Below are 25839 nucleotides of genomic sequence, written 5' to 3'. Positions count from 1 at the left end.
TCAAGGTGTTCAAGTCTCATTTTTCTTCTAAAAGCTATATTCTGACTGTATAATGAAATTCACATTCAGCTACATGGTTACAACAGCTTCCCTCTTCTTCATTGTAATGAAATTTGTTCCTATAAAAAAGCAACAAAAAAGTAAGCCCTGCATGAATGATGTAGTGGTCTGTGTATCAGCATCTGGGCCAATCCAGCCAACAGAAATGCAGCAGAATGTGCAGCCTGACACGGACCTCCATCTCCCATGGTTGCAGCGGCAGCCAGGCTGTCAGGAAGATGAAAATATGCCTGGCTTCATTTAGTGCTGTTGGGATCCTGTGGAGAAAAGGGGCAGGTAGAGCTAATGGACTACTCTAGGACACAGCGGGGCTGTCGACTCAGCAACGCCGCCGGCTGTCTCTCCAGGACGCACCATTTCTATGACAATCTCTCCGTGGCCACAGCAGGCGTACCACGGCCCGGGAGCGATCACCTTCGTGCCCAGACTGTGCAGGATTTACAGTAAATAAAATCTATTTGCGAGGAATTGCAGATGATTTTAGAGCCATGACTCATAAGGGTTGCTCTTTTTCTTTTATAACACTGTGAAAGAAACAAGTTATTTAGTCCAGGATTAAAATACACTCACTGCAAGAATTAAAGGCTTTTCTGATTCAAGACTTGGACTATGTAGTCATTTTGCTTGTATTTAAAGCCTATTATTCTCAAAAAAAGAGTAAAATTGAAAGAAAAAAAAAATTGTTTGTTTTTAACACAGCTTGCAGTTAGGATGCAACAATTACAGATTTTGATGGTACAATTATAGTCTGAGGAAAAAAATCACGGTTTTATGATTATGATGCATTCATGTATTTCACAGTGGATTGACTCACATGAACATGTTAAGGGAGCATAAGAAGCACACTTCACCAAGGATTCTGCTACAGAGGGTTGAACTACAGCAGTACTAGAGGAGGTATCAGGCTTAAAGAGAATAAGAAAAATGATATGAAATAATCCATGCTAAAGTAAACTTTGATTAGACATTGGAGTAATGACTTTAGTTGATCTTTACAATTAAAACATATTGTATTTTTAATTATTATTATTATTCATTTAAGATTTAGATTAACTTTATGGATCCACTAGGGGTAAATGTTACTAATGTAGTTAATACAGTTTGTATCTTCAACTGTCATTTAAATTGATTTAAGAAAAATCTAATATCCAATCTAATTTTAATCATGACCTAAGAAAATCCTGTTGTTTTTCTTCTGAATGAAAGAAAGAAATTGAGATAATTACTTCTGCAGGTATTAGTAATCACTGAAATGTAATTAATTAGATCTCATGGTATAGTTAGTGTTTCACCCCTGGCATATTTAACTACCATACCAACATTTACTTAACATATATGATGTAAATGATCACAATGAAGCCCTTGAGGGGTTTACATGCTGTTTTTGATGAGAGTTTATTAAGAAATGGTGCAATGCTCCTTTATCTGCTTATGTTGCTGAAAACTCAACTCTTAACTCACCACTGCTTCACTGATTGTAAGTGACACTTTTAATTCCCTACCAACTCCATGTTTCATGAAGCAACTTGGCACTTAAGTAATGATTTTTTAACTTAGTTATTACGTAGTGTACTACATTCACTTGAGCATATATAACTGGAGGGTGATCTTGAAGATATTGTGGTATATTTGAGGTGTTGAATCCTTTGGCAGCAACTTTTCTTCAACAAGATTTATGAATTGGAGATCTGCATTGTTGAACAACCACATCGCCATTCTTTATGTATCTAAAATACTCCCACACTGATGAGTTGAGGTGTTTTGATGAACCTCTCAACGTGACAACATGGGTAACTTTGCGTACCTGAATTTCTTGCAGTACTGCACGGTTTGTTTCGGTTCTGGCTGTCTAGTTTACTCCTCACATTAAAACTGCTGTTCATAGAAAAATAACGTGCCATACAGTCCCCTATTCCAGAGTGACATGTGTCTTCTCCAAAACGTGTAGCTGAGCCTCAACGGTTACAAAACCATGACAATTTAAAGCATGGTTTACAGTGAAATCAGCTAATCGCTCTATCCCTAATACACAGCATGAGCAGGTGTATGTCTTGCTTGCATAAACATATGCATGTATTTGCATGCGCGTCTGTGTAATCACACATATCTGCCGCTAGCCGAGAACTAGATCTATCATGAGCTGTCAGTCTAGCAGAGCAATGAGAAAGATACAGCAGCTGCACTGATTGACAGCGAGGAAATTGAAGTGTCACATGAAACATGTTAACCATATTTTGTTGCACGTTGTCACCCAGTGGCATGATGCTTCAGTCAAGCTACCAGAACAGGGTGCACGACAACAGGAATACAAATTTAAGGGGAGGATGTGCTAAAATAACAGGGATTGTTTTCCAATTACTGAGCATCTTAACCGCGAGGTAAGACATCGCTCTTAAAGACATTGTTCCCTCCACTGTCCTTTATCTTCCAGATGTAGGCCGGCAATTGAGCTCCGGGTATATTGTCAGACAGTAATCTTTGACAGCGTTGTCAATGTCAGACCTGCGACCTGAGACATATGAGCAAATAAGGCTGCGAAAATGAGAAAAAACAAGGGACTGTGAAGGGTATGCATACTCTTCAGGATGACACTTCACAGTGTAACACGTTGAAGATGTGGCTTTATGTCATCTGAAAGTGAGAATCCATTCTAACACCATGGTAGAGGCATGTGTAATGCCTCAGTGCATCACCACCCACTGCACATCATTAGCATGGCAGCTCCGAGTGCAAAAATAAAGGAGGCAGCTGTCCACTGTTGTCGTCAAGTTCTCCCCGCTCAGGTCTGAGTTGGCGCTTAGAGAGGTCAGAATTCAACTGCACCTCGCAAGGGTTAATGGCTTATTTAACAGTCACAGTGGCAGACAATGGAAAATGTGAAAATATGGGTGCGAAACACACCTTTAAAGCATATACATGCATCTCAGCAGCTAAAGGTCATACATCCGTTATGTGTTGTTAACTGTCCTGCTTGTAGAGAATATCTTCCAATCTTGTTCATTTGAAATTGTGAAATATAAAAATGTACCAATAAATATTTTAAATGATATATTATTGACTACTAAAACACACTCTTTATAAAGATCAATGTCTTACTTTAAATTTAAGGCCTCTATATAATGAACTAACCTAAACAAGAGTAGATTAAACAAGTGTCAAACAGAGAGGAAGTTAGTTATTTTTGAGCATTTGTATTGGACTTACTAATTTCACATTATGTCAAGAGGAAATAGTGTTGATTAAGGGCTAGAAAACTGCTTCTAACATACATTTTTAAAATAATATTGCTATACAAAAAAAACATAGCATATCCCACTGATAATGGTTGTGCTGTTGCTGAAGGGCATTATTCATTGTGGTAAAGTAGCTTTGTTATAATAGTTGTGTTTTCAGTGAATAAACTACATGAGCAATACAACTGTGCGCAAGAACATTAGAAAAACCTATATATGCATAAAAAATCACTTTCAAAAATTTAATTTAATATTTTTTTTTACTTGAATGATTCGTTATTTCAACCTATTAAGAAAAGTAAAAAAAACACTGTATGCCTAGCCAATACTGATATCCATCTACTACAGACATAACATATCATTACCCATTTTGCACAAATGATGATAATTGTCTGTTAGTGCTCTCCCTCTCCACCTTTAAAGACTCTGTCTGGTTTTGAATTCAGGAAACACAAAGCCAAGTCTCACCACTTACATTTCTGGCTCTATATATCTGAGAGAAATTTGGACAAAAAAACGCAGCTTTTAACACATTCAGACCTGTGACTGTGAAAATGTAATATGTGAGGATAAGACTCCCAGGCGCCAAGTGCTCATTCAGTTTCACCTACATATGGAAGCTATAAGATGAAACGAGTGATCACAGAAAAGGTAATCTTAGGGAGAATAAGGACAAAAGGTATATTAAAACGCTCCGACATGAATACACCATCTGAAAAAAAATAAAAATCTAGATTACCCAATGACGAGACACTTTGCAAAGGACTGCACAACTGAGACACATCAATCTTTGTCATTTGGCGTCCTCACAGTTGCTTGACTGTGATTTTTGCATATAGCACAAATTGTATTTTGCAATTGTAAGCAGAAACCAGTATTGATAGCCTGTCTTTGTGGTTGTCTTTACATTGTGGGGATTTGTGAGGACACTATAGAGTGCATTCATCTCATACTCAGAATTTGGACACTCAAATAAAATGATGGACAGTAAATATAGTGCACTGAACAGTAAATACCACTTCGGCATGTGATTCCTTAGTATATCTGGGTCCAATGAGGAAAAATATAATAAACCTTGTCATATGCGCAAATGCAAATGTTACAACATCATACATTTATTTTCTTCATTATATTAAAATGTTGATATTATGGGTGTTTTCTAGTATTTGTTGGTCATTTAATTGTGTGATTGAATAGTATTTCCTTTTGTGTTGCTTGCAGGGTATCTGTTGTAATCTGTTTCTATTATTTCCGCCCTACTTAAGACACTGAGGTCATAAATTGGCGTTTTAAAACCATTCTCCCTGACTAAATAAAAACATATTTCATTATATGGTACTTTTTACTATTTGGAATCTATCCTGCATTCATAAACAGGTTAGCACTAGTGCAGCGCAGCTTAGAAAGAAATCCATGATGACCTTAAGGTAATTTTACATAAGGCACATCATGTACTCTATAAATTCTGAGGGTTGGACTGATAAAAGAGTCTGAAAGTCCTTAGCAGAACTTCTGTGATAAGTAAAATAGAGTCAAAGTGCAACCTTATTCAAAGTCAATGCAGTCAGCATGTTTTTTTTTTCTTTTTCTTTCTCTGGTAGAACAAACACGAAATGGCTTGTTATCGTGCTGAAACCATTGCTACACCTCAGTAGCTGCAGTAAGAGTCCGCTCCTCTTCTTGCTGCTCTTAGCTGCTTTACTTAGTCCCAGCAGACGTCGTACAGTGCTTTACTCAGGAGGAGAGAGAACCAGACATGCACATCTCATTAATTATGTCTCAGTTGAAATATTAGTCCAGAGCTTCCAGCCATTTGACTAAGGCAGAGGTAATGAAACCCCGTGCATTGAAGCTAAACGAGACAGCTCTGGGACGGAGGGCGGGCCGGGGGTTGCTAGGCTGAGATGGAGCTAAATCTAAAGCTAGAGCCGGAGCTGAGTTTAAATCAATTTGGCTAAAGTTTGAGGCTATAAAGCATTGTGGGTTAGATTACACTTTAGTATCTAAAAGCCTATAAGACAACCATATAAAAAAGTCATGACCCCAAGTCAAGGAAAGCATGACATTCTGGACATTTTGTGCTTAAGATGAGCTGAATGGTCTATAACAACAAACCAGTGGTCTGCTATCTTGATACAGACAGCCATATCATATCAGCTTGTACAGTATTTAAAGTAGCAGTGCTTAGCAATAAACGTCTCCTAAATGTAAAGCATTGAGAAGGTCACAGTCAATTAGGTGGATAAAATAACAGCGATGACATTCACGTTGTCACAAAAGGAGATGGTCCGGCCCTCCGGGACTGGGGGGACAGATAGAGTTGAGACCTACTGCGGCAGCCACATCTGCAGGAAGTCAATGACTGATGCCAGGAGAGACAACGATGTTTTTGCCTTTGTGCAAATTGAAGAAACATAACCATAAATTTAAAAGCGGCCAATCGATACGACCCAGACGTGGCCAAGTCCTGAGAAACGTATCCAAGGGAAACCATTCGATAACTCCGATCAGAGATGGACCGGTAACCTGCTATTAATCTTCCATTACCAGCCACAGGCCGGTGGACATTGCGGACGAGACGTTTGTAGTGACAGATTCGGCCATTAGAGCTCGCACTGATGTGTATACCTGGCAATCAGACAGACTTCTCCTTGTATTATTGGTGCAATCATGACTGTTCATCAGATGCGGTCCATTAGAGTGGTCACGTTACAAAGGGCGGCACCGCAGCCCTTTCCTTTCACCAACATGACTCTATATACTATATCACTAGCCACCAGGCAAACAATTTCGGTATTTCATCTCATATTGCTTACATGACAGATCATTGATCACGTGAGTTGGATTTCCAACATTCTTTCCACAGAAAAATCAAGGACTCTTTTTTACACCCCATAGCCATTGAATGCACCTGTAATAATGCAGTCATTGTAACTTAAAACAATGCTTAGTTAGGGAGAGCAGGAGTGGTTCTCTTTCTCTCTTTAATGACAAGGACAAGCCTGTGACTATGCTTAATAGTAATGTTCCCATTATGCACAGCAGCATCCCTGGAGACTACCCTTAAATATGGGACTACTCAATCATGACGAGAGGAATCTATGTTGGAATGAAATGGGTCATATGATACTTTAAATAAATATGATAATAAGGCAGACACTACCGATTGCCAGGGGGGATATTTGTGTTATGTGAGGAGAAAGAACAGTAGGTAGGCTGGAAATGAATAATACTGCTAGTGTGAAAGTGGAAGAGATTCCGGTCGGCAGCAGCACACGGCATTGAACAGCTATGTATGTGCTGTTGCCTGCATCAGTGTTGAAATTGTGTTCACATGATGAAGGGCGCAAAATTAACTTTTTTGTCCACTGGCCAAATGGATAGTAAATGTTTTACCAGCCACTCAGTAAATTACCATTGTTGTATTGTCAGGTGATTGAAGCCACTCACATTTTTTACCAGCATTTGGTTGGTGGTGATAATCTGTGGCGTGCATGGTGTAAAAAATACTGAAAAATGTAGAATATTATGAGTTCCTTCATGGTTTTCAAGTGATATTTGACCTTTTTGTATAAGAAGTATCTGATCAACCACTCACTGCATCTGATTTAACACAACAGTGATTCAACATAGTACACTGTTGAAAAAAAAAAAGTATGTATGGAAGGAAAAGTGAGCCTCTTCAATTTCTGCTGAGCAGCAAGATAATGGTTAATGCTGAAATGCAGCATGACATGAATTTGAATTATGAATTCAATTTTTATATTGTAAGAGGAATAGTGCATAACTTCTGCACTCCAAAGCTACGTAGTCTCGCTTTAGAGATTCATAGGTAAGGTTAGACAAAATCCACTTATATACAAGTAATGAACTCAAGTGAATGGTTAAGAAAATAAAACCCTCAGTAAATATAATATATTATAAAAATACGCTGTGCCTTACTCAAGTAATTCACTTTTGTTCATGAATACAAACAAAGCAAAGTACAATGCATATTAGAAATACAGTTAGATTAAAAATAACTGATTTCTAATGGAAATCTTCCTTTATAAATGAATCAAATATCCTTTGTTTCATACAGTACATTCTGCTATAGAAACATTTTGTCAAAGAAAATCAGATTTTACCTTATTAAATGACATATAAAGCTTTCTAAAGTAGACAGTTGAGAAAAACATGATATGATTTTGATTCTCATGTGAACCACAGACATTTATTTCTAAAGGATAAAAAACCCTGTGAGAAAACAGCATCGGAAACCTGCCGAGGGACCCCGCTGCTTAACTGTAGCAAGCACCAATGACAGAGCGGCTATAAGAAGAAGAAAAATAAAAAAAAAGGATCATGGGAGCGAGCCTTGGATTACCACTTAAACTCTGAGAGAAAAAGCTTTAAACGAGTGCCTTGTGATGAATGGAAGGTGGCTCCTGTAAGTTGGGTTCTTCCCTCTCAGCAGGGGTCACAATTATCTCTCGCCGGGCGACCTGAGGAGCTCAGTGGGGGTAATATACTTCTGACAGTGAGATCTATGACACATATAGTGCAATTTGTCCTACAGCGCTGTAGATTCTCCGGCTTCAAAAAGCATTGTGTGTAAAGGAGTAAAAGGAGCAATAAGTCAAGCGTTTGGAGTGATGTCACTTGACAGGAGGGTTAGATACTATATCAGTGTCCCTGGATATTTGCCTTTTGTTACACATCATATATTGATCTGTGATGTGATCTTGCTCTGATGTATGGAGGATCATCTATGACCCAAACTGAGCTGAATTGATCTAAAAAAAAAAAAAAAATCTAATAGAATTTTCTTTGCATCATATACTTTTAATCAAAACTGTTCAGTAAATGAATTATTCTGTTAGTAAGTTGTGTCTTATGATGTTCTAAGGGCTGTTTTCAGAGATGTTTCTACTTTGATAAGAATAAAACTGAACATTGTATGATGTATAATAAAATATATTGTATAATGGAAGCAACAATACAATGATAATGGGACCAGCCTTCAACACCAACATTAGTTCTGAGTCATACTATCACACAATTATAATAGGACAAAACAACACAATAGACTATTGTATATTATACCAGGCACAAATGACCCTTGTGGTGCTTCCACCTTTCTATCATAACAGTCATTATTAATAAAACACAAAGTTAATTAAGCCTGATAATTTGAGAAATCAGTGACAGTATACCAACTGAGGAAAACAATCGAGTGCTGACATTAACATTCCTTTGTTTCTGTTTAAATGTGCCTGAGCAGATGCTCCACTATACAAAGGAATGCTAAAACACTGACCTAACATAAAGCATGCAGCAAGGTCCCTTGTGTTTGTGTTTTGTTTTGTAAATCAATGCACTTTCCCTCATTGATTTAGAATACGATGCTCCTCGCGCGTGCAGCTGTTTCACTTATGTTACAAGGTTACAAGCTCTTTGCTCATGCATGCCACCTGCTCCGGCGGTAATACTGTTCACCTCTGTGAGATTTCGACTCGCTTTTGTGTCCTCAGATGTTGGGATATGACTGCCAGCGCAGGACCTCTAAGGCACACTAGACCCCGAAAAACAGCTCTGATTCCTGGCCCCTGAAATGCAATCCACTCCTCTGTGTGTGTCTCCCGTTGGTCCTGCGTTCTTATCAGCTCCTCCAGGATGAAAAGCTGTCAATACAACAACCACAAAGAAAGAAAACCATTCCTTCCCCCCTACTTCTCATATCAACGTGGCCCATCTTCACACAGAACCAGCCTTGGTCAGACAGCAATTAAAACCCCTGGCCCTCCGGTGGAAGGGGTGAGCGCGTGTGAACCACAGATCTATAAACTTGATTTCTATCCATTCACCTCTTGCAGCCTCCCATCGACACACCGGCTCAGGAGGCGTCGAGTGTGTGGACTGCATGCTCGCTGTAATTACAGTCATCTCTGCCAAAGATGCATTACATATGACAGAGAGGAATTGAGCTGTGATACTTGTGATCCTGTCACTAATGAATGAGCCGGCTAATAAATAGCTGCAGCTGAGGCAACGGAGAGTTTTAGTTTTATAAATATCTCTCAGTGACAGAAGTGCTGTGCGCTGCAAAAAAAAATCATGTTTTGCTTTTTATCAAGACCTAAAATCTTATTTTCTTAATACAGAATATATAAAGTCATTCACTAAAGATACTTTAAGGATAAGGCTGGTGGTACTCTGTTTTCCTATTATCATCAAATTCCATGAAAACACCCAAAACAAGAATGAATCTGACTAACAAGTACTATCTGCTTATCCAAGGCCTGATATTTCGTGTTCCTATGAGCCCTATTGCTGTCCAAATACTATTCAAAACACATCAATGAGCCACACTGTTGCATTGCATTATGATGAACATGGGTACTCTAGTTTATTTTGAGTCAGTCCCACATATACAATCCAGTTGCTATAATTAGTGAATAAGGGCCTGGACACACCAGGATTTAACGTTTTGAGGCAAAATGTATTAATTAATACCAATTGCACACAAGAGCTATGTAAATCTGTGTCGAATTTTTACACTGAGTCCAATTTTTAAGTGAAATTTGACCCATGACTTTGCGCCATAGCAAGCAGCCTTGACAGTTCTAGCCTCTGAGGGGACCAGTCAAAAATGTCCAAAATGGAGAAAGCTATCATAGCTTATTAGCTGTGTCGCACTATTCTTGCTTATTCAACTTCCTTTATTGGATTACTCTCTGTTCCACTAAAGAGCAATGGTTTACAGAGAGTCACGAGACAGGAGTCAATCATATATGTCTTTTGAATAAGCTGTGTATTGTCCTGTTAGTGTCTGAGCTAAGCTAGCAAGCAAATGAGTTTGCTAACTTATTGTTATAAGGCTCATTAGGTCTGAGAGCTTTATTTTCTTTCTGCAATAACTTCTCATTGAGTGAAATGGTGTCCAATGGTGAACAAAATACCAAGGGGAAGTAAATTGAACAGTAGAGATAAAATAGATATTAATGAATAGAGAAATAAAGAGAGAAGTAGCTAACAAGTTAGCGGTTAGCTCGCCAAATACAGTGGTTCACCAACCAACTTACAATTACTTACTGCCAAATGTATGATATTTACTTCTGTAATGTTTTAAAATTGTTAATGCCCAATTTGTTTTAGAATACAGTTTTGTTGTGCCACAAACAGGGGAGGGAAGTTTAAAACTATTAACAGTAAAATAAAGCTGTAGGCCTACCTAAAACAGGTCAAATTTAATGTGTACTTGGCTACCACATTTTTAACACTAAAAACTGTACTTTGTCATTGTTTTAAAACGTTATCTTCACAAAGGAATGTCTGAAGCCACTGAATGAGTTTGATTAACGATCAGCTGTGGGTTGGTCCTGCTGTTTTATAATCTATCTATCTTTAAGAAATACAATTCCATCCAAAATGACACTGAAAATGAGTATTAAATGGAAATATTTGGGTGGTGTCGTATTATTATGAAATGACATTCATCACATAATGAGACAACCCATGTTATTCAAATTACGCAAGCTGCATAAATACCCCCAAATGGATCATAATGAGCCCTAATAACCACCGTACTTATGGGTGATTTAATTTCACAACCAAATCCACACGACAAAGTCAAGTGCTCAATTTATTATTAATTTGGGCATTTTAACAATGTGTGAATACGAGGGAGGACCATTAATATCATAACACAAATAAACCTGTTATTGCTCTTTTGGTGTTCCATTCATGAAGACACAGTAAGGCAACGATCAAATTAGGCTCTATAAAAAGTAACATGGCAAAGAAAAGATAAATGAATAATCAATGAACTAAAAATACATTTTACACACAATCAATAGGCTACATCAATGATTATGTGCGTCCCTCAAACAGACTTCAAGCAGACATTCAGCACTTTTCCACAGACAGTCTTTCTGCACTTCAGACACCTGGTTGAAGGTTTTCTTGCAGGTCATTCTCATCTGCTCTTTTTTAAAATTGAATTATGACTTGACGTAGTTGTCGGATCACACACTCCAACGCCGTTGCCTAGCAACTTGTAATGTTTAAACATGAACCGCATGGAAATAAATGCATTTCATATACGGGTAAATTTTAGCCAGTGGCAGTTATAATGGTATAATGCCTGTGTTTTGAATCTGGATTCACTTTTTCATCATATTTTTAACAATAGGTGGTGCTACTTAACATTATTTTCAGAAAAGTCCAAGACTGGAGGACATGAATGTTTTATTAAAACATAGTAATGTACGATTGAAAAAAAGGCCACTGGGGTGGTTCTAGAGTTAAGAGACACTATTGATTTGAGTGTTTTGCAATGCAATAAGAAAAAATACACAATAAATCCAGCTTTGTCCTTTAGATTAGAGTACAAATCAACAAGTCTCAAAAGTTTCCTAGAATTCTCATTTTCTAGGTTCAAATGCCTGACTCTGAGTTTTATTTCAACAATCATTATGGAAAGGTCCTGGAACAAGAAAAAACTGCACTGTGAGCAAGTGTAATTATTTTGGGGTAATTACATTTCCAAAAGTATTGTTAATTTGTTATATTAAAAGTTGTTGTTTTTTTCATCCGTATTTAGCAACATACAAATAACAGCAGTTCTTTGGCATGGCCCAGATAATTTCTACTTGCGGAACAGATGTGCCTTTTAAATAAAGGTTTGTATAATTAAAAACTCCAATCTGTTGCTTTTGTGAGAGCCATGCACTGCTAACAGTATGCTGTATAGTCTTTGGGTTTTTTTTCTTTTTTTCTTTTTTTTTTTTGGGGGGGGGGGGTTGTTTTTCTGAGGATATACAAAAAAACAGACTCCATAGAACCTCCAAACATTTTCCATAGACTAATGATGACCACAGAGAGAAAGACACAGAGATTTAACAAGCAGGCAGACAGAGATCCACTTCCAGGTCAGACTTTAACAACCCTCTTATTGGGCAAACCCTAGGTCAAACCTTAACAAGACCTGCTGCCAAATGGCACGGCGGAGGAGCGTGTACAGTGTGAGCCATCAGCTTGAGTGTCAAGCAGACAGCGGCGGCACAGCAATTTTATTACCGAGGAGAGAGTGGGTAACTGTGCCTGTTACGAGGGTTGTATATCCTGATCAGACCCCTTGTTTATGGTTTGCCTATAAGACTTACAGTAATGAATGTTTTACAGCCTGCTGCAACAGTAGGCAACTGTTAACAGGGTGACAAGAGAAACAATGCACAGGTTCCATCTGTTAGCTATATTGTATTAATGGAAATGAGGGGATGAGATCATTCACTGAGTATTTTAAAAAGCAGCCATTCCATTGCATTAAAATGGTGTACTTTAATTTTAATGGCGTCTCATGTGAGAGAGAGAGAGAGAGAGAGAGAGAGAGAGGAGAGAGAGAGAGAGAGAGAGAGAGAGAGAAAGAGAGAGAGAGAGAGAGAGAGAGAGAGAGAGAGAGACAGAGAGAGAGAGAGAGAGCGAGAGAGAGAGAGAGAGAGAGAGGGGGAAAAAACAGGCACAAGAAACAGAGGGAGATGTCCCTAAAAAGTCTGAACACAATTAGGCTTTAATATCAGTCTCTTAAAATAGAGACGGGAGACACAGCGAAGCAAGCGGCCCAGCAGGACACGAGGAAAAAAAGTCTCTTGGCACTGGTGGTAAATGAGCATCCATCTTTCCTCTTCTCTCTCTCTCTCTCTCTCTCTCTCTCTCTCTCAGTACATTACAGTATAACTTTTCCTGCTCCAAAAACCCAGAAAATGCACTTAACTTTCATTTACTGATATCCCACCTCCCTCGCTCATTAAATATTCATGCTCACCACCAACACCGCCACCACCAGCGAAGCCTGTGCTCCAGTTTTTTGTTGGGTTTTTTTTTTTTGGTTTTCAAAAGGTGAGCAGGACATTTAATATTTAACACACCAAAGAAGATTAATTCTGTTAATGGTTGCTTATGAAAGAATGGTGGCGTTCTTTTTATTTTCTCTATTACATCAAAATGACATGGTGACAAAAGAATGTAATCTGGCCCTGTTTTATTTTTATTTTCCTCTAATAGGATTTTCAATATCCATTTTCTACATGACATACAGCAAGTGAAACTATCCCTGGTGTGGAGTGCATATCTCCATGTATATTATATCTCAGCACAGCTCCCCTGTTAATCCTTTACATACGTTTCAGGGTCCCATTTCTTTTTGAAACATTTCTTTTAGCCATACCTTTCCTAATGTGACCCACTGTATGAAAACATGGATATAAAATGAATATTTTCTTTTCTTTTTTTGTGCAGCTGATACATATTTTCATATATGTAAATGTACAAATTGGACCTGTGTTTATTTAACCCTTACATACTGTTTGGGTCAAATTTGACCCGTTTTGACATTTGAAAACTGTAAAAACTGCCCAAATGACGTTATCCTTTATTCTGAAGTTTGATGATTTTTCATAAAGTGGACCAAAATGCACAAAAAAGAAAATATTTGAAAATGTTTTACTTTTGTATAGGTGCTACAAATGTTTATCCATTGAGGCTGTTCTGGGTCAAATTTGACCCGTATCTATTGATTGTTAAATGGACAGTTAATAGTTTTAATAAGATAGTAGTTATGTTCTTTTTATGATGTAGCAGTGAAGACTGATGGCTCTAATGGTTATACAATAAACCGCACAGTTCCATATAGTTCACTTTACATAAAATACATTTCCATCATTATTGCTATGTTATATTTTCATGTCTTACGTCAAATAGGACATGATATTGTGTGATAGTAGCTCACAAAATGAGTAATGTAACACCTAAAAATACACTCTCTCTGCTCTCTGAAACATGAATCAAGGTTTAAGTCACACGACTATTGATTCATACTGAATAGATGTATTGTTATAGACACTTTTTAAAAGGGGATTCTTAGACCGGGTCAAAATTGACCCAGAACATACTGCAAGAGAGAATATGAACAATATGCAAGGGTTAAAAAATATATTTTTTAAAACCACATTCAAACATTTTAATGTATTCATCATATTTTATAAAATGTTCTCCTGGACCATAAAATACTGATTGTGAGTGTTTTTTTTTCTTCATAAGATTAAAACAGAAAGATTAATCAAATATGTATTAATTACTGATTGGAAGTGTATGAATGTGAACTGGTGTAGAGACTAATTATGAGTCAGAATATAAACAGTATGTAAGAGTTAAACTAGAGTTGTGGAGGCAGAGGAGCATTCAAGACTGTAAAAACAGATGCAGCCTCTATTCTTCCCTCTCATCCTCTATCACTACTTGTTGGACTGTAACATCTGCTGCTCTGCGTGGTCGACTACACCGACACGGGACTGTGTCTGAGACCGGATTGGAGGCATTTTCTCACCCCGTACGGTAATTGTGAGATCAGTAGCCGAGAGGCCTGAATACATTTAATCTCTCGACAGAATTTAACGCCGTTTGCCGCACAATTGCTACATTCACAAAGGAAGAAAAAGTCAAATTTTCAACACGGTCGGACTATCTGCGAGCTCTTGAACTGTGCCTGCGGACTGCACAGTGCTCCAGAAAGTATTTTTAGGCTTTTATTGTGGCGCTTTTATTTTTTATATCCCCATGCGAAAGGATTAGACTCACAGAAGTAATAAAGAAGTGTGTATATTCAAACTTTATTTTGGACTCAGAGGAGGGTCCATAGTGTGCAAACAAGACATAGAAGATAAAACCACAACAATTCATCATTCAAGCTAAAAAAAAACAGTTCATAAATAAGCTATCTCCCCAGTATTTTCCGAGCAGGCACAAGCACATTAATTCTCCAAACATCAGAAAGAGCGAGGGATGAAGATGCTGCTAAACTGTACAAATTCACATAACAACAGCAACAACAAAAAAACTGAGGCTATGATCTCTCAACCTTGGATATTCTTGTCCGTGTCACACCGATGTTTGAGGAGAGCTTCGACACATTAAATTGCACCAGGCGCATTATTTACTGAGAGTGTAGGTGACTTACACCATCTGTTTATAAAGCAACAGGCTCAGGCAGACGCTCTGCCAGCGAGAAAAAAAAAAAAAAAGAAAAAAAAAGGCACAAGGTCCCCGGGCTTATCTTGGTAGAGGTGTGCTGCTGCTGCTCCTCGGCACCAGCGAGGTGGAACGATAAACATAATTAAATTGAGTTGGATTACACAAAATGGATCGGATCAGTTGGGAAGGCGGAGAAGCTAATCCAGTGCAATCCTCTCTACAGAGGTGCCAACCACACAAAACGACATAAATAAAGAAAAGGGAAAGGGGGGAAGCCGCGGCTGTCACTGGGTTGAAGATGAAGGGAGGGAGGGAGGGGGGCATAGAAAAGACCCCTTGAAGCTCCAAAGTCAAATATGAACTGTTATAGTGCTGAATCGACCTCACTTTTGCGACTGAATCTGAAAGAAAATGAACACCTAATGAATTTACAGCACTCCCGTCCTCCGACGAAGTGTAAAATCACACCTGTCTTTCATCACAGTAGTAATGACAGTGATTTAATCGGGTATGAGATGCGGCGCTCCTCCCATCTCATCACTTGTAAGTACAGGATATGCACACTAAAAAATAAAATGAAGTGTTTTAGTTATAGAGGATAAGATTGAGGTATATTGTATAAAAGCAGCGGTCAGCAGTAGTTTATGAGTTTCTGTATTGTCTTTTATGTCATCTGAACTTTTTTTATTTATCACTAACTCATCTACGAAAGCACTCCCATAACCTTTTTTTTTCAATTTCAACTCCCATTCCATTCCGCTCCTCCATTTTTCGTCCCTTTCCCTCTTGATTGCATTTTCCCTTTTGTAACTGACTTTGGTACAATCCCCTTACAAATAACCTTTCCCTTGGGAAAAAAAAGAAAGACTCTTACTTTCTCTACAGCACTGCCAACGCCACTCCTACCCCTCTCTCTTCCTTTCTTTCATCTCTTTGTCTCTCGGCCTCAGGCACAGTAAACACATTGATACAGTCTGGGGGTTTCTTCTGCTTTTCAAACTAATCCAGTGTAATCCCAGGGCCTGTCTGCCTGTCCTGTCTTGGGCTGGCACTGCGGAGCACATTATCGCCGTCGTTAAAATGATGATTAATGAATGTGTAAGTGATGCGGGCAGGCCTAAATCAGAGGCTGTATTACTGAGGTGAGGTGCTCTTTTTCAGAATTCCCCCTGCCATTAAAAGATCGGTCAAGCACCCAAAGTTTGCTTTTAATGCTGACGTAGTCTTACTTGTGTGAATTTTAGATTAAATGTATGTAGGAAATGTTCCAGGACAACTAGGCCTGTCACGATAACTATTTTTGTTGGACAATACATCGTCTCAGAAAATAAACGCTATAAACAATATTATCATTGTCATTTGAAGATCATTTTATACCACTGATATAATGATAATACAATAGCATAATAATGCAAGGGGGGCTGGGGGTGGGACTGGAGAGTGGGCGCTACGCTTCCATAAAAACATAGACTGCCATTAAGGGCCGGGACAGAGTTATTTATCTTTAATTCTATATCTATGTAACCCTAACCCATAACTCCAGGCCTATACAACCGATTGTGTTTAAGGGTCAGTGACAAATAAGGGTTGGCAAAATGAGCAATTCAAAAATATCTTTAACATTTTTTTGGTTTTTTTGGTTAACTGTTGGTTTTATGTCATTTGAAATAAAATTTGCACCATTTTTTTACCAAAAGTAAGACTGAATGCTCCTGAAAATGTAAAATGGTGTAACCACGAAAATATGATAAATATTAAATATTTGATCCACCTACAGTGTATTTAAGTGTACTTATACAAATAATTACTTCATTTACCAAACAAATGTAAATGGTTCCTGATTTACATGATTCCTCAGATTAAATTTAAATATTGTATTTATCCATTACTTTTATTTAATATAATTTATTTAATTGAGAATTTAGCATTTTTAAGCAAGTTTAATTATTTGGTGGATAGTTTTTATGGTTACACCACTTAGACATTTTTGCTATATTCCTCTAACATGTTTCAAAATGGATTAAAAGCAGCAAAACCCTTTAACTAAACCACATCAAATGTCATAGACCCTTAAATGTCAAAAGTCAAGTTTTGATAGTGGTAAAGAAACTAGAGTAGTGTATCATCAGTACTTGTATTGACACATTTCAAAGGATACCCTCCTGTACCAAAGACCTAGCAACATGCTTCTAAATGATCTACTTACCTGAGATGTGTAATATCAGCTTCCAGTATACTCCAACCTGAACAAGCGCACTTTGCATTATTTAAGCTGCCTCGGCTTGCCTCTTTAATTGAGAGTCTCCTCCAGCAGACAGCTCAAGGCAGGCCCTCAGCAATGTATGCATGCAGGTGGAGGAGGAGGAAAATGCACATCTTCGTGGCATTTGAAATATGAATGCAGCATTTATACCGGTGAGCGTGTTCGACATGGAAATTTGACAGTCTCCACATTAAATCAACATGCTGAGCCTAAGGCAAGCTTTGTGCCAGGTGGAGACTGTATCCTGTGCAATATGGTGATGGGATTGCGCGGACAATGATGGAGATGCTAGGATAGAGCGATGAGACAACAGCTGGAGAGGAGTAACACGATCATTAATTACCGTTGTCTGGCTTGATTAGAAAAGGAAACAGGTCTAGGAAAAAAGGGAAGAAGCTGCTAACTTTCAGTAACTTCCACTACATTTTCAGCACTTGATGCAACAGACACATTTCAGTCAGTACTACAGAGGTATTACCCAGACTTAGTGAAGCATACACTGAAATGTGTATTATACCGGGAAGCTTGTTAGCTCTTTTCTGGACACTTGAAGGCAGAACTCATCAAAAAGCAAATAAATCACACGTGTTTCAAATGTTATGCTTTGTTACCTCGGACATTGGAAATTGGAGCTGGGAATGACGTTGCACTTGAGTTTGAAGCATTCCAGTTCAAGAAGTCTGAAAACCAGTTCTAGCTAGGTTAGCCATAGCATAGCCAGGATAGCAACACCAGTTGATAAAAGTGCATTTTGCTGTATTTTGCTCATACAAACCGTGTAGCAACATGTTCGCAGATAGAAATTGGACAGTGCTGTGTTTGCAACTGATTTAATGAGACGCGAATAAGACAAAACTGCTAATACACAGGATATTACTAAAACTTTCACTCTGCTGACGCACAGGGCAGACATCTTGGATTTTGAGGTTGGGGTTGGTGAGGTTCTTCCAACCTTCAGAGTCGGAAATACGACTTCAGAGGACATTCCAGTTGAAATTTTCTACTGGAAATTAGGAAATTCAGACTACAAATGGCATGCACCATAACAGCCTTGTAAACTAAAGCAAAGTCATTAAATTATCAAGTATCAAGTCTGTCTCTTTAGCTAGCAGCTGGTTGCTAACTTTGTTTTCCTGCTGTTTTGTGCTTGGCAGGAGACATACAGGCAGTTTATCACAGCCTTTTTCTAAAAACAGCTGCCTGCTACAGCTGTTAATATGGTTTACGAGAGCAGAGAGAGAGAAACAAATGGGTAAAAACAAAACAATGAGCTAAAAGACACTAAAAAGCTGCCTTAAGCAACATAGTACAAAAATGGGCCCGAATATAAGGTGAATTCCCATTTCCAACGTCTGTTTTGGAGAAAGACTTCTTGAGGATACACCACAGTATAGTCACACACTCACACACTCTCCTGTCAAAATGATTTTCTCTGACAGTTAGCATTTTTCACACAGTCTGTCTTTTTGCCCTCCTCATCATCTGTGACAGTGGTAATTGGGAGCTTGACATATTCAGTCTGCGGTCCGTCTCCACAGTACAGACGACAGAAAACGTCATTAATATATTTCCTCTGTGGCAGAAATACACATTAAACAAGACTCAAGATAAGACTTTGAGACAGTCGCTAGCCTGGCGACATTAAGGCTACAAACAAAAGCACAATGCAAATTTCTGTAGGAGTTGGTGTTACAGTGGTACGCTCCATTCAAAAACTAAATTTGGTATTGTGAGGACATTTTCAAAAAGATAATTTCCAGACTAAAATATGGTCTTACATTCGGGCCATTATGGTTATGCTCCATTGTTTATGTTAAAATACTGATTAGTGCAGCTTTAAGTCTATACACAGCACATGTCAAAGCTTTTGTTTAGTGTATTTCAGCTTTATTTTTTGCTTTCTGGCTACTTTCCATTTGGTAGACTTGGTAAATTATGTTCTTTTAGGTAAAGCTGGAAATTATGGCTTTTTTCCAGCCCTGTTATATTCAGTCACTTCTCATTGTCTATTAATGTACTGTCTTTCTGTTTGTTTATATGCATGGACACATGGATGATTCACGTCCCTTTAGTGTTCCAGATCTGACATTTGAACCGTTTTAAAACCTGTCAAATGCTGGAGGCTATCTGACTAAGAGAAGAGCTACACCACAGCATCCTTGGCTCATTATTCCTGCTGTAACGAGAAAGGACATGCATACACATTAGCAGCGAAATCAATGCAGGCATGTGACTCGTTGCGTCTGTAAAACGAGGTGCCGTTAGGTTTTATAGCTGGAATCTGTCCTGGCCTACATTTCACCCCTGGATTCCAGCGGGAGCTGCTGCAAAGCAGAGACAGAGACTCTGCAAACACCTCTTAGCCACAGCACCGCTCAGCAGCCTTCCACCGCTTGTCTGAATGCAAAGCGGGTTGCTGGAGCTCCCTGTCTGCCCTCTTACAGTTCACTTGCTAGTTCACTACATCTGCGGGTCAAATCACCAGCCAGCTCTCAGACTCAGACAGGTTCAGCACCACGGCTGCGCCTCCACCTCGCTGTGTGGCTCAGCGTGTCGGCCAGCCACAGATCCACAGATCATTATCGCTATCAAGCACTGTTTCCCCAACAAAACGATATCTCTGCCTTTGATCGTATGCCAAAGCTTATTTTTGTTCACTTCTGGGCATTCTAACCCAGGAACTGCTCTCACTCGGGGCATAAAACTGATGCACGGCTAAAAATATCCCTCTGTTTTGTTGATGAGATGGAAATGTATGAATTAACAATGGGGCATCACATCTGCAATAAGGATACTTTCCCACACCTGCTCTGTCCGTGCTCATACTGTAGGTTTTTTTGCTTTATGCAAGCAAGCTGAAACTGTTAATGTAATGCAAACATTGTGCTGTGCTCCTGCTGAGGAATATCCAATTAAAAAGCAGTAGATATGGAAGCTTATGTGCAGCACAGAGGTTAAAACGTCCAAAGTGGGCCAGAGGTCCTGAAACACTCAGAATGGGCCGCATGCTGCTCTCCATCCACATGCTGAACAAACAGAAACGTCTGGTGCCAGGAGTGACTATACATTTTTAGACTATTATTGCTTATATAAACCTTTCTGGGAGAATCACATAAAGAGAATATGAAGCTCACTGGTAAACAATAGGAATTCTATTATATGGATAAATGCCTCTACAGTATAACTGTGATAGTCACAATAATCATAATATTAAAAGTTACACCATAATATTTTAATGTTTGCTTTCATGTAACTTACAACTGTAGATTTTGTTTACATTCTTGATATATTTGGCGTATTATTGTTTCTGTACTTCCAGCTTTTGGGAGAGTTTTATAGTGGGCTTTCATAGGATCTTATTGTAAATTGTGTTTAGAGGTTTATGAGCCTGGTTGGGTTGGAATCAGCCTACTGGTATCCAGTATATGTATGGATGTGGTGAGCATTTTCCAACATTTCGACCTGAAAGAAGATCAAACCGGGATCCAAAAAATGTCAATTTAAATGACTGTGTTGTTTGGAGTCAGTATGCAGGTGTTACTCTTTTCAGCAAAAAAATGCAATTGTCAATAATTCTGACAATCTCTAAATCATTTATTTCATTTATCAAGCACATTTTTCTCAGTTTTATTACATTACATTACTAATTGAATATCTTTGAATTTTGGGCTGTTTAAACGAAACGATTTTTGCATGTCATGTTCACTATTTTCTGACTTTTTAAATATTAAATTGATTAACCGAACAAGAAAAAACAATCATTTGACCACAACACAAAAAAATTAACTCAAGACTCACGACAGTACTAGATTGTTCTAGAGAGTTCAACCACATCTCACAATTATCTTAGATAAAGCTATTAACTAGACTAAGCCTGTCACTTTTTCAAAAAAGTAAAGTTCATATGAATTTAGTGTGACAGGAAATTAATTCAGATTGATTTGAAAACAGCCCACATGGCTTAATTCTAAACTCAGACGTAGAACTGGTGTAGTTCTATTCATTCCCGGTGCCTTCTCTGCCTGACAAGCTAACATTACTGTGACACAGTTGTATTTTACAAAGCCAGTAAACACATTCCTTCTCATATGGTTTTGGTGTCACAATTCAGCACAGCTCACCAGTTGTTTTTTTTACATTTTGCTTCAGCAAACAGAGCACTGGCCTGGTTTACATACAACAACTGGGCATGCGGTGGGTCTGATGGATTTTTTTCCACACATGTTCAAATTCAAATATAAATAGAAAGTGACAGCCCCAAAGATTAAGATTTAGTTTTTTGTCAAACTAATGTTTCAAAGGTCAAGAATGAACCTTAAAGGACCAAATGTGTATATATGATGGGTATGGTTTGTCCATTCTGGGCTACTGTAGAAACATGGGAGTAAAACATTGTGGTCTCCATGGAGGACAACCCACTCACTCCCTGTTTAGATATACAGTAAAGGGTTCATTTTAAGGTAATGAAAACACAACAAGCCTTATTTTCAGGTGATTATACACTAATTAAATATACTTATGAATATTATATTACACAAACTAAATTCTACATATTGCGCCTTTAAAAGTGAAACACTGGAAAGTAAGTGTTACTTGCACTCCATATGGCCCTGTATACCTTGGGGTTACACTGATTTCATGTAAATAACAGATGCACTTCATGCTACCCAAGGTGTTTCTGCACCTAGAAGCTGCTCATTAGTATGCTGCTGAGGATTTTTCATTTCATGTAGGCTGCTGGTCCTGCATGGCTCTTATTTTGGCTTAAGATATTTCTCCAGCTCCAAGTGTCGGCTGCTGACTGTACGAGGCTCGTCACGAGGGCGCAGATACGGTCCTTGTGGGAGAGGAGCTCTGCGAACGCGGCCCAGAACTTATCAAAAAGCAGCCCGCCCAGTCCCCCCCCGTGCGCTTCCAACACAATGCTTCCCTAATTTCTACTGAATGGAAGTCTCTCCAGACCTGAAGTAATCTCATATTCTCCGTTCGCACGCGGTAACTCCAGTTACTCTTGCTCTGTTCCTTCTTGCATCCCCTGCCAATTGCATAATCAAGTCCAGAACTCATCAGCAAGATGGCAGAAGAAGTGCTCTATTAAGCTGCATCGTGTTCCATCTGTTGTGTAAGAGAGAGATAACAGTATTTACAGTTTTTGGAGTTGTGGCAGACTGTTTCGGCCAACTTTTTTGCACACCGCAGAGTTCCGCTTACTTCATAAAATGTCACGGATTAATTCCGGCACTCGCAATGGTTCTCAACTGCAATCTTTGCCTAAACCTCAATATAAATATCACAAACTAACTTTATTGGATGTGGAAGAACTTGTGTTGAGGTGGAGCTGTTTAAATGTAAAACACAGGGGGGGATTTACTCTAAAAGTATTCCTATTACTCTACAGCGTACCTGCAGTGTGGATAAAGGACTTTCAGAAAGACTTCCTGTCAAGGAAGTGGCTGCTAAGTGTCTTTCAACTGGCATTAAGCATTCAGAGCAGCAATCTTTCTTTCAGTGAGGAGAATATTCCTTCTTAAGATAAAAAAAGAAGAAGAGGGTAACCCAGATTTGAATAACGAAACCAGCTGACAACAAAAAAAGTGCTGAGTAAAACAAAGCCCTGATCTTCCTCCTCGCAGACTAGAGTGAATTTACCTCACAGCAGATCATCCAGAGATGCTCTATCCTGCCTCTGCATTAACCCAACTGTGTTCTCTTAAACAAGATTCAAATCTGCCACTGGTATAACTGAGGCCATTACATCCAATACTCCATACACTGAATGAATAGATTTCATTTTACACACCACAAAAAAGCAATAATGTGCTGTACGGAGGTCAATCATGAATTTAAAAAATATACGAGTTTTAAACTGCTGGAGCATGTGCCACATTTCAATAGGCCCATCTGGAGACATAGCAGGAGCATCATGCATCATTTTTTTTTATATGAGCAACTGACAACTAGATCACTAACGGTTCCACATAATGCAATTAATTCGACCACTAAACCCAATTTCATCTGATTCAATCTAATTATATCAGAAGTGATGATTTTGGCATTTTGTAATAATGTTACAAATTGACTTCAAGCTTAAACGATAATGAATTTGAATCATTTCAGTTATGTTTTAAGCAGAAATCCCACATTTATTTACTATTTTACTCTTTATATATGATATTAAACTAACTATGACTATCTTTGGACTGTTAGTCTGAGCAAACAAACATTCAAAGACATTTTTCACTATTTTTCCGATATTAAAACGGTTAATTGATGAATGTAGATGAATGGAAAATGAAATTACAACAGTTGCTGCCCTACTTTAAGTTCTGACGGTGAAGGTTTAATCAGAAAAACACGTAATTTTTGTTTGTTGTTTTGATAAACTCCAACCAAGTAAACAACATTAAAATTTAATCACTTTACTCGGGGAGGTCCCCTTGGAACCTTTCTAAGGACCCACTGAGGTTCCAGCTTTGGAAAGCGGCGACTAGGACTGTCAGACAGCCAGATAGAATAAAGACAGCTGCGTCTGGAGGGGGTTCAATGGAATTAGTTACAGTGCAGCAGGACTGTTTACAGTGGGCTCCTTGTCGGTTACCTTTAAAGCCAACAGCGTTCTGCTATACACTCTAGACAAAAGCCCCTGAGTGGTACTTGAAAGATGCACTTGGGGGATGCACTTCCCACATGGAGGAGCTCTACGGGGTTTGTGTTTAAGGAAAGTGTTTGCAAAAATCTCTCCAGCTTCAAAGCAGGAATATTAATTAAGGCGTCTACTTCTTTCTTCTGCTACTACTGCTCCAGTTGTTTAAAGTTCCATTTCAGTCACGTCCACTTAAAAAAAAAAAAAAAAAGGAGGAAACACATGTAACATGTAAATGAGAGAGTGATTATTCCTGCACAGCTTATAGGCTACACATATCTGCATGCCATAGAGATAACTGCAGCTTGCAAAAGCTGGAGGATGTCAAGTGGGTTTTAGTGTTTTAAATAAGGTCTCAATGCTGCTTCCATCCATATCACTGTGAGCTATGATTCCATGCTATGCGTGAAACAGCCTAGTGGGATTATCTGCTCAACATATATGAAGATATTCACTTCTTTGACATCAGATAGGCTTACCTTACTTTATTTTCCCCCAGCTTGGTGTCACATAAAAAGCAGCTAATCTTCATTTAGAGGCATGAATTTCATCTTTTTAGGGTTTATTTCATATGGAAAAGTTTGTAAAGTGGTGTGAGTGTTGGAGCAGGTGTGTCTTTTGTCCAACCTGTGCCTTGTTGTCAGACTGATTACTGGCTTTGCTGCAACTTGGCAAAATAAGTCATGATCTCTCTATTTCAGGAAATTATAAGTAGACCCAAAAACCTTTTATTTATAACTTGAAATGGGCAGACTATTGGTGTTATGTATATATATATTTAGCCTTTTTTTTTTTTGACTGTGCGTTAACTTTGAACCTGATTGTGTTAAAGGCTCCAACTGTACTGGCTCATGCACCAATAATTCCATCATTTCCCACTTCGATTTCTTTTGGGAAATGGATAATACCCGCAGTGTGAATAAATGACTTTCCACATAGACGTTTACCTTGATCCAGTAGCCGCATGGAGTGCTGAAAAGACGGATCCAGCGTGTCCTTCTCTGCCATAAGCTCCGGCAAGTACTTTTCGGTCTCCATCTCTGCCTTTCACTCCCAAGTAAAAAACGACTCAAATGGAATTCAAGCGAAGATATAAAAAAAAAAGCCACACAAAACTTGCTCAACGTCCAAACAGCTCCAAGTTAAGGATATTTCTGTGAAGCGAAGGGGAAAAAACGCGAAGGGGGGGTTGATGATGTCCTCTGTCCTCTCTGCGCGCACACACGCATATACACATACACACACATATACACATGCACAGTGAAAGGGTTAGATGTGACCGGGAGGTTTTATCCCATCGAAGTGCTGCTCAGCCCGCACAGCCTCGCCACGCATCACAGCAGGAGTGAGGTTCCAGGCTCTTTGAAGCTCCCTCTGATGTATCCAGTGGTGAACTGAGGCAGACGCAGCTATTGGTCGCCGCCCGCCACACGCAGCCCCGCGGAGGAGGAGGAGGAGGAGGAGGTGATGGTGGTGGTGGAGGTGGAGGAGGAGCGAGGCGCCGGAGCTGTCCGCGGTGCTGAATCCCGCCATTAACATATTATTATTATTATAAAGTCACAGTGAGGTAATTCAGAAAGAAGGCGCTATAAGGGTGAAGTGTTGATAGCATCTGTCATGACAAAGCCTGT

General features: G+C 38.8%; 1 protein-coding gene across 1 annotated transcript in view; it reads right to left on the bottom strand.

The window, feature by feature from the left end:
• The window catches only part of khdrbs3 (KH domain containing, RNA binding, signal transduction associated 3), a 112476-nt gene extending 87230 nt beyond the window's left edge, over nucleotides 1–25246 (bottom strand). The window contains exon 1 of the mRNA XM_062436238.1: nucleotides 25156–25246. Within this exon, the coding sequence (XP_062292222.1) occupies nucleotides 25156–25246 (91 nt within the window). The remainder of the gene's footprint in view (nucleotides 1–25155) is intronic.
• Between the last annotated feature and the right edge of the window lie 593 nt (nucleotides 25247–25839).

The sequence above is a fragment of the Scomber scombrus genome, chromosome 16, assembly GCF_963691925.1.
Source record: "Scomber scombrus chromosome 16, fScoSco1.1, whole genome shotgun sequence".
NCBI lineage: Eukaryota > Metazoa > Chordata > Actinopteri > Scombriformes > Scombridae > Scomber > Scomber scombrus.
This window is presented reverse-complemented; position numbering and strand designations above follow the sequence as displayed.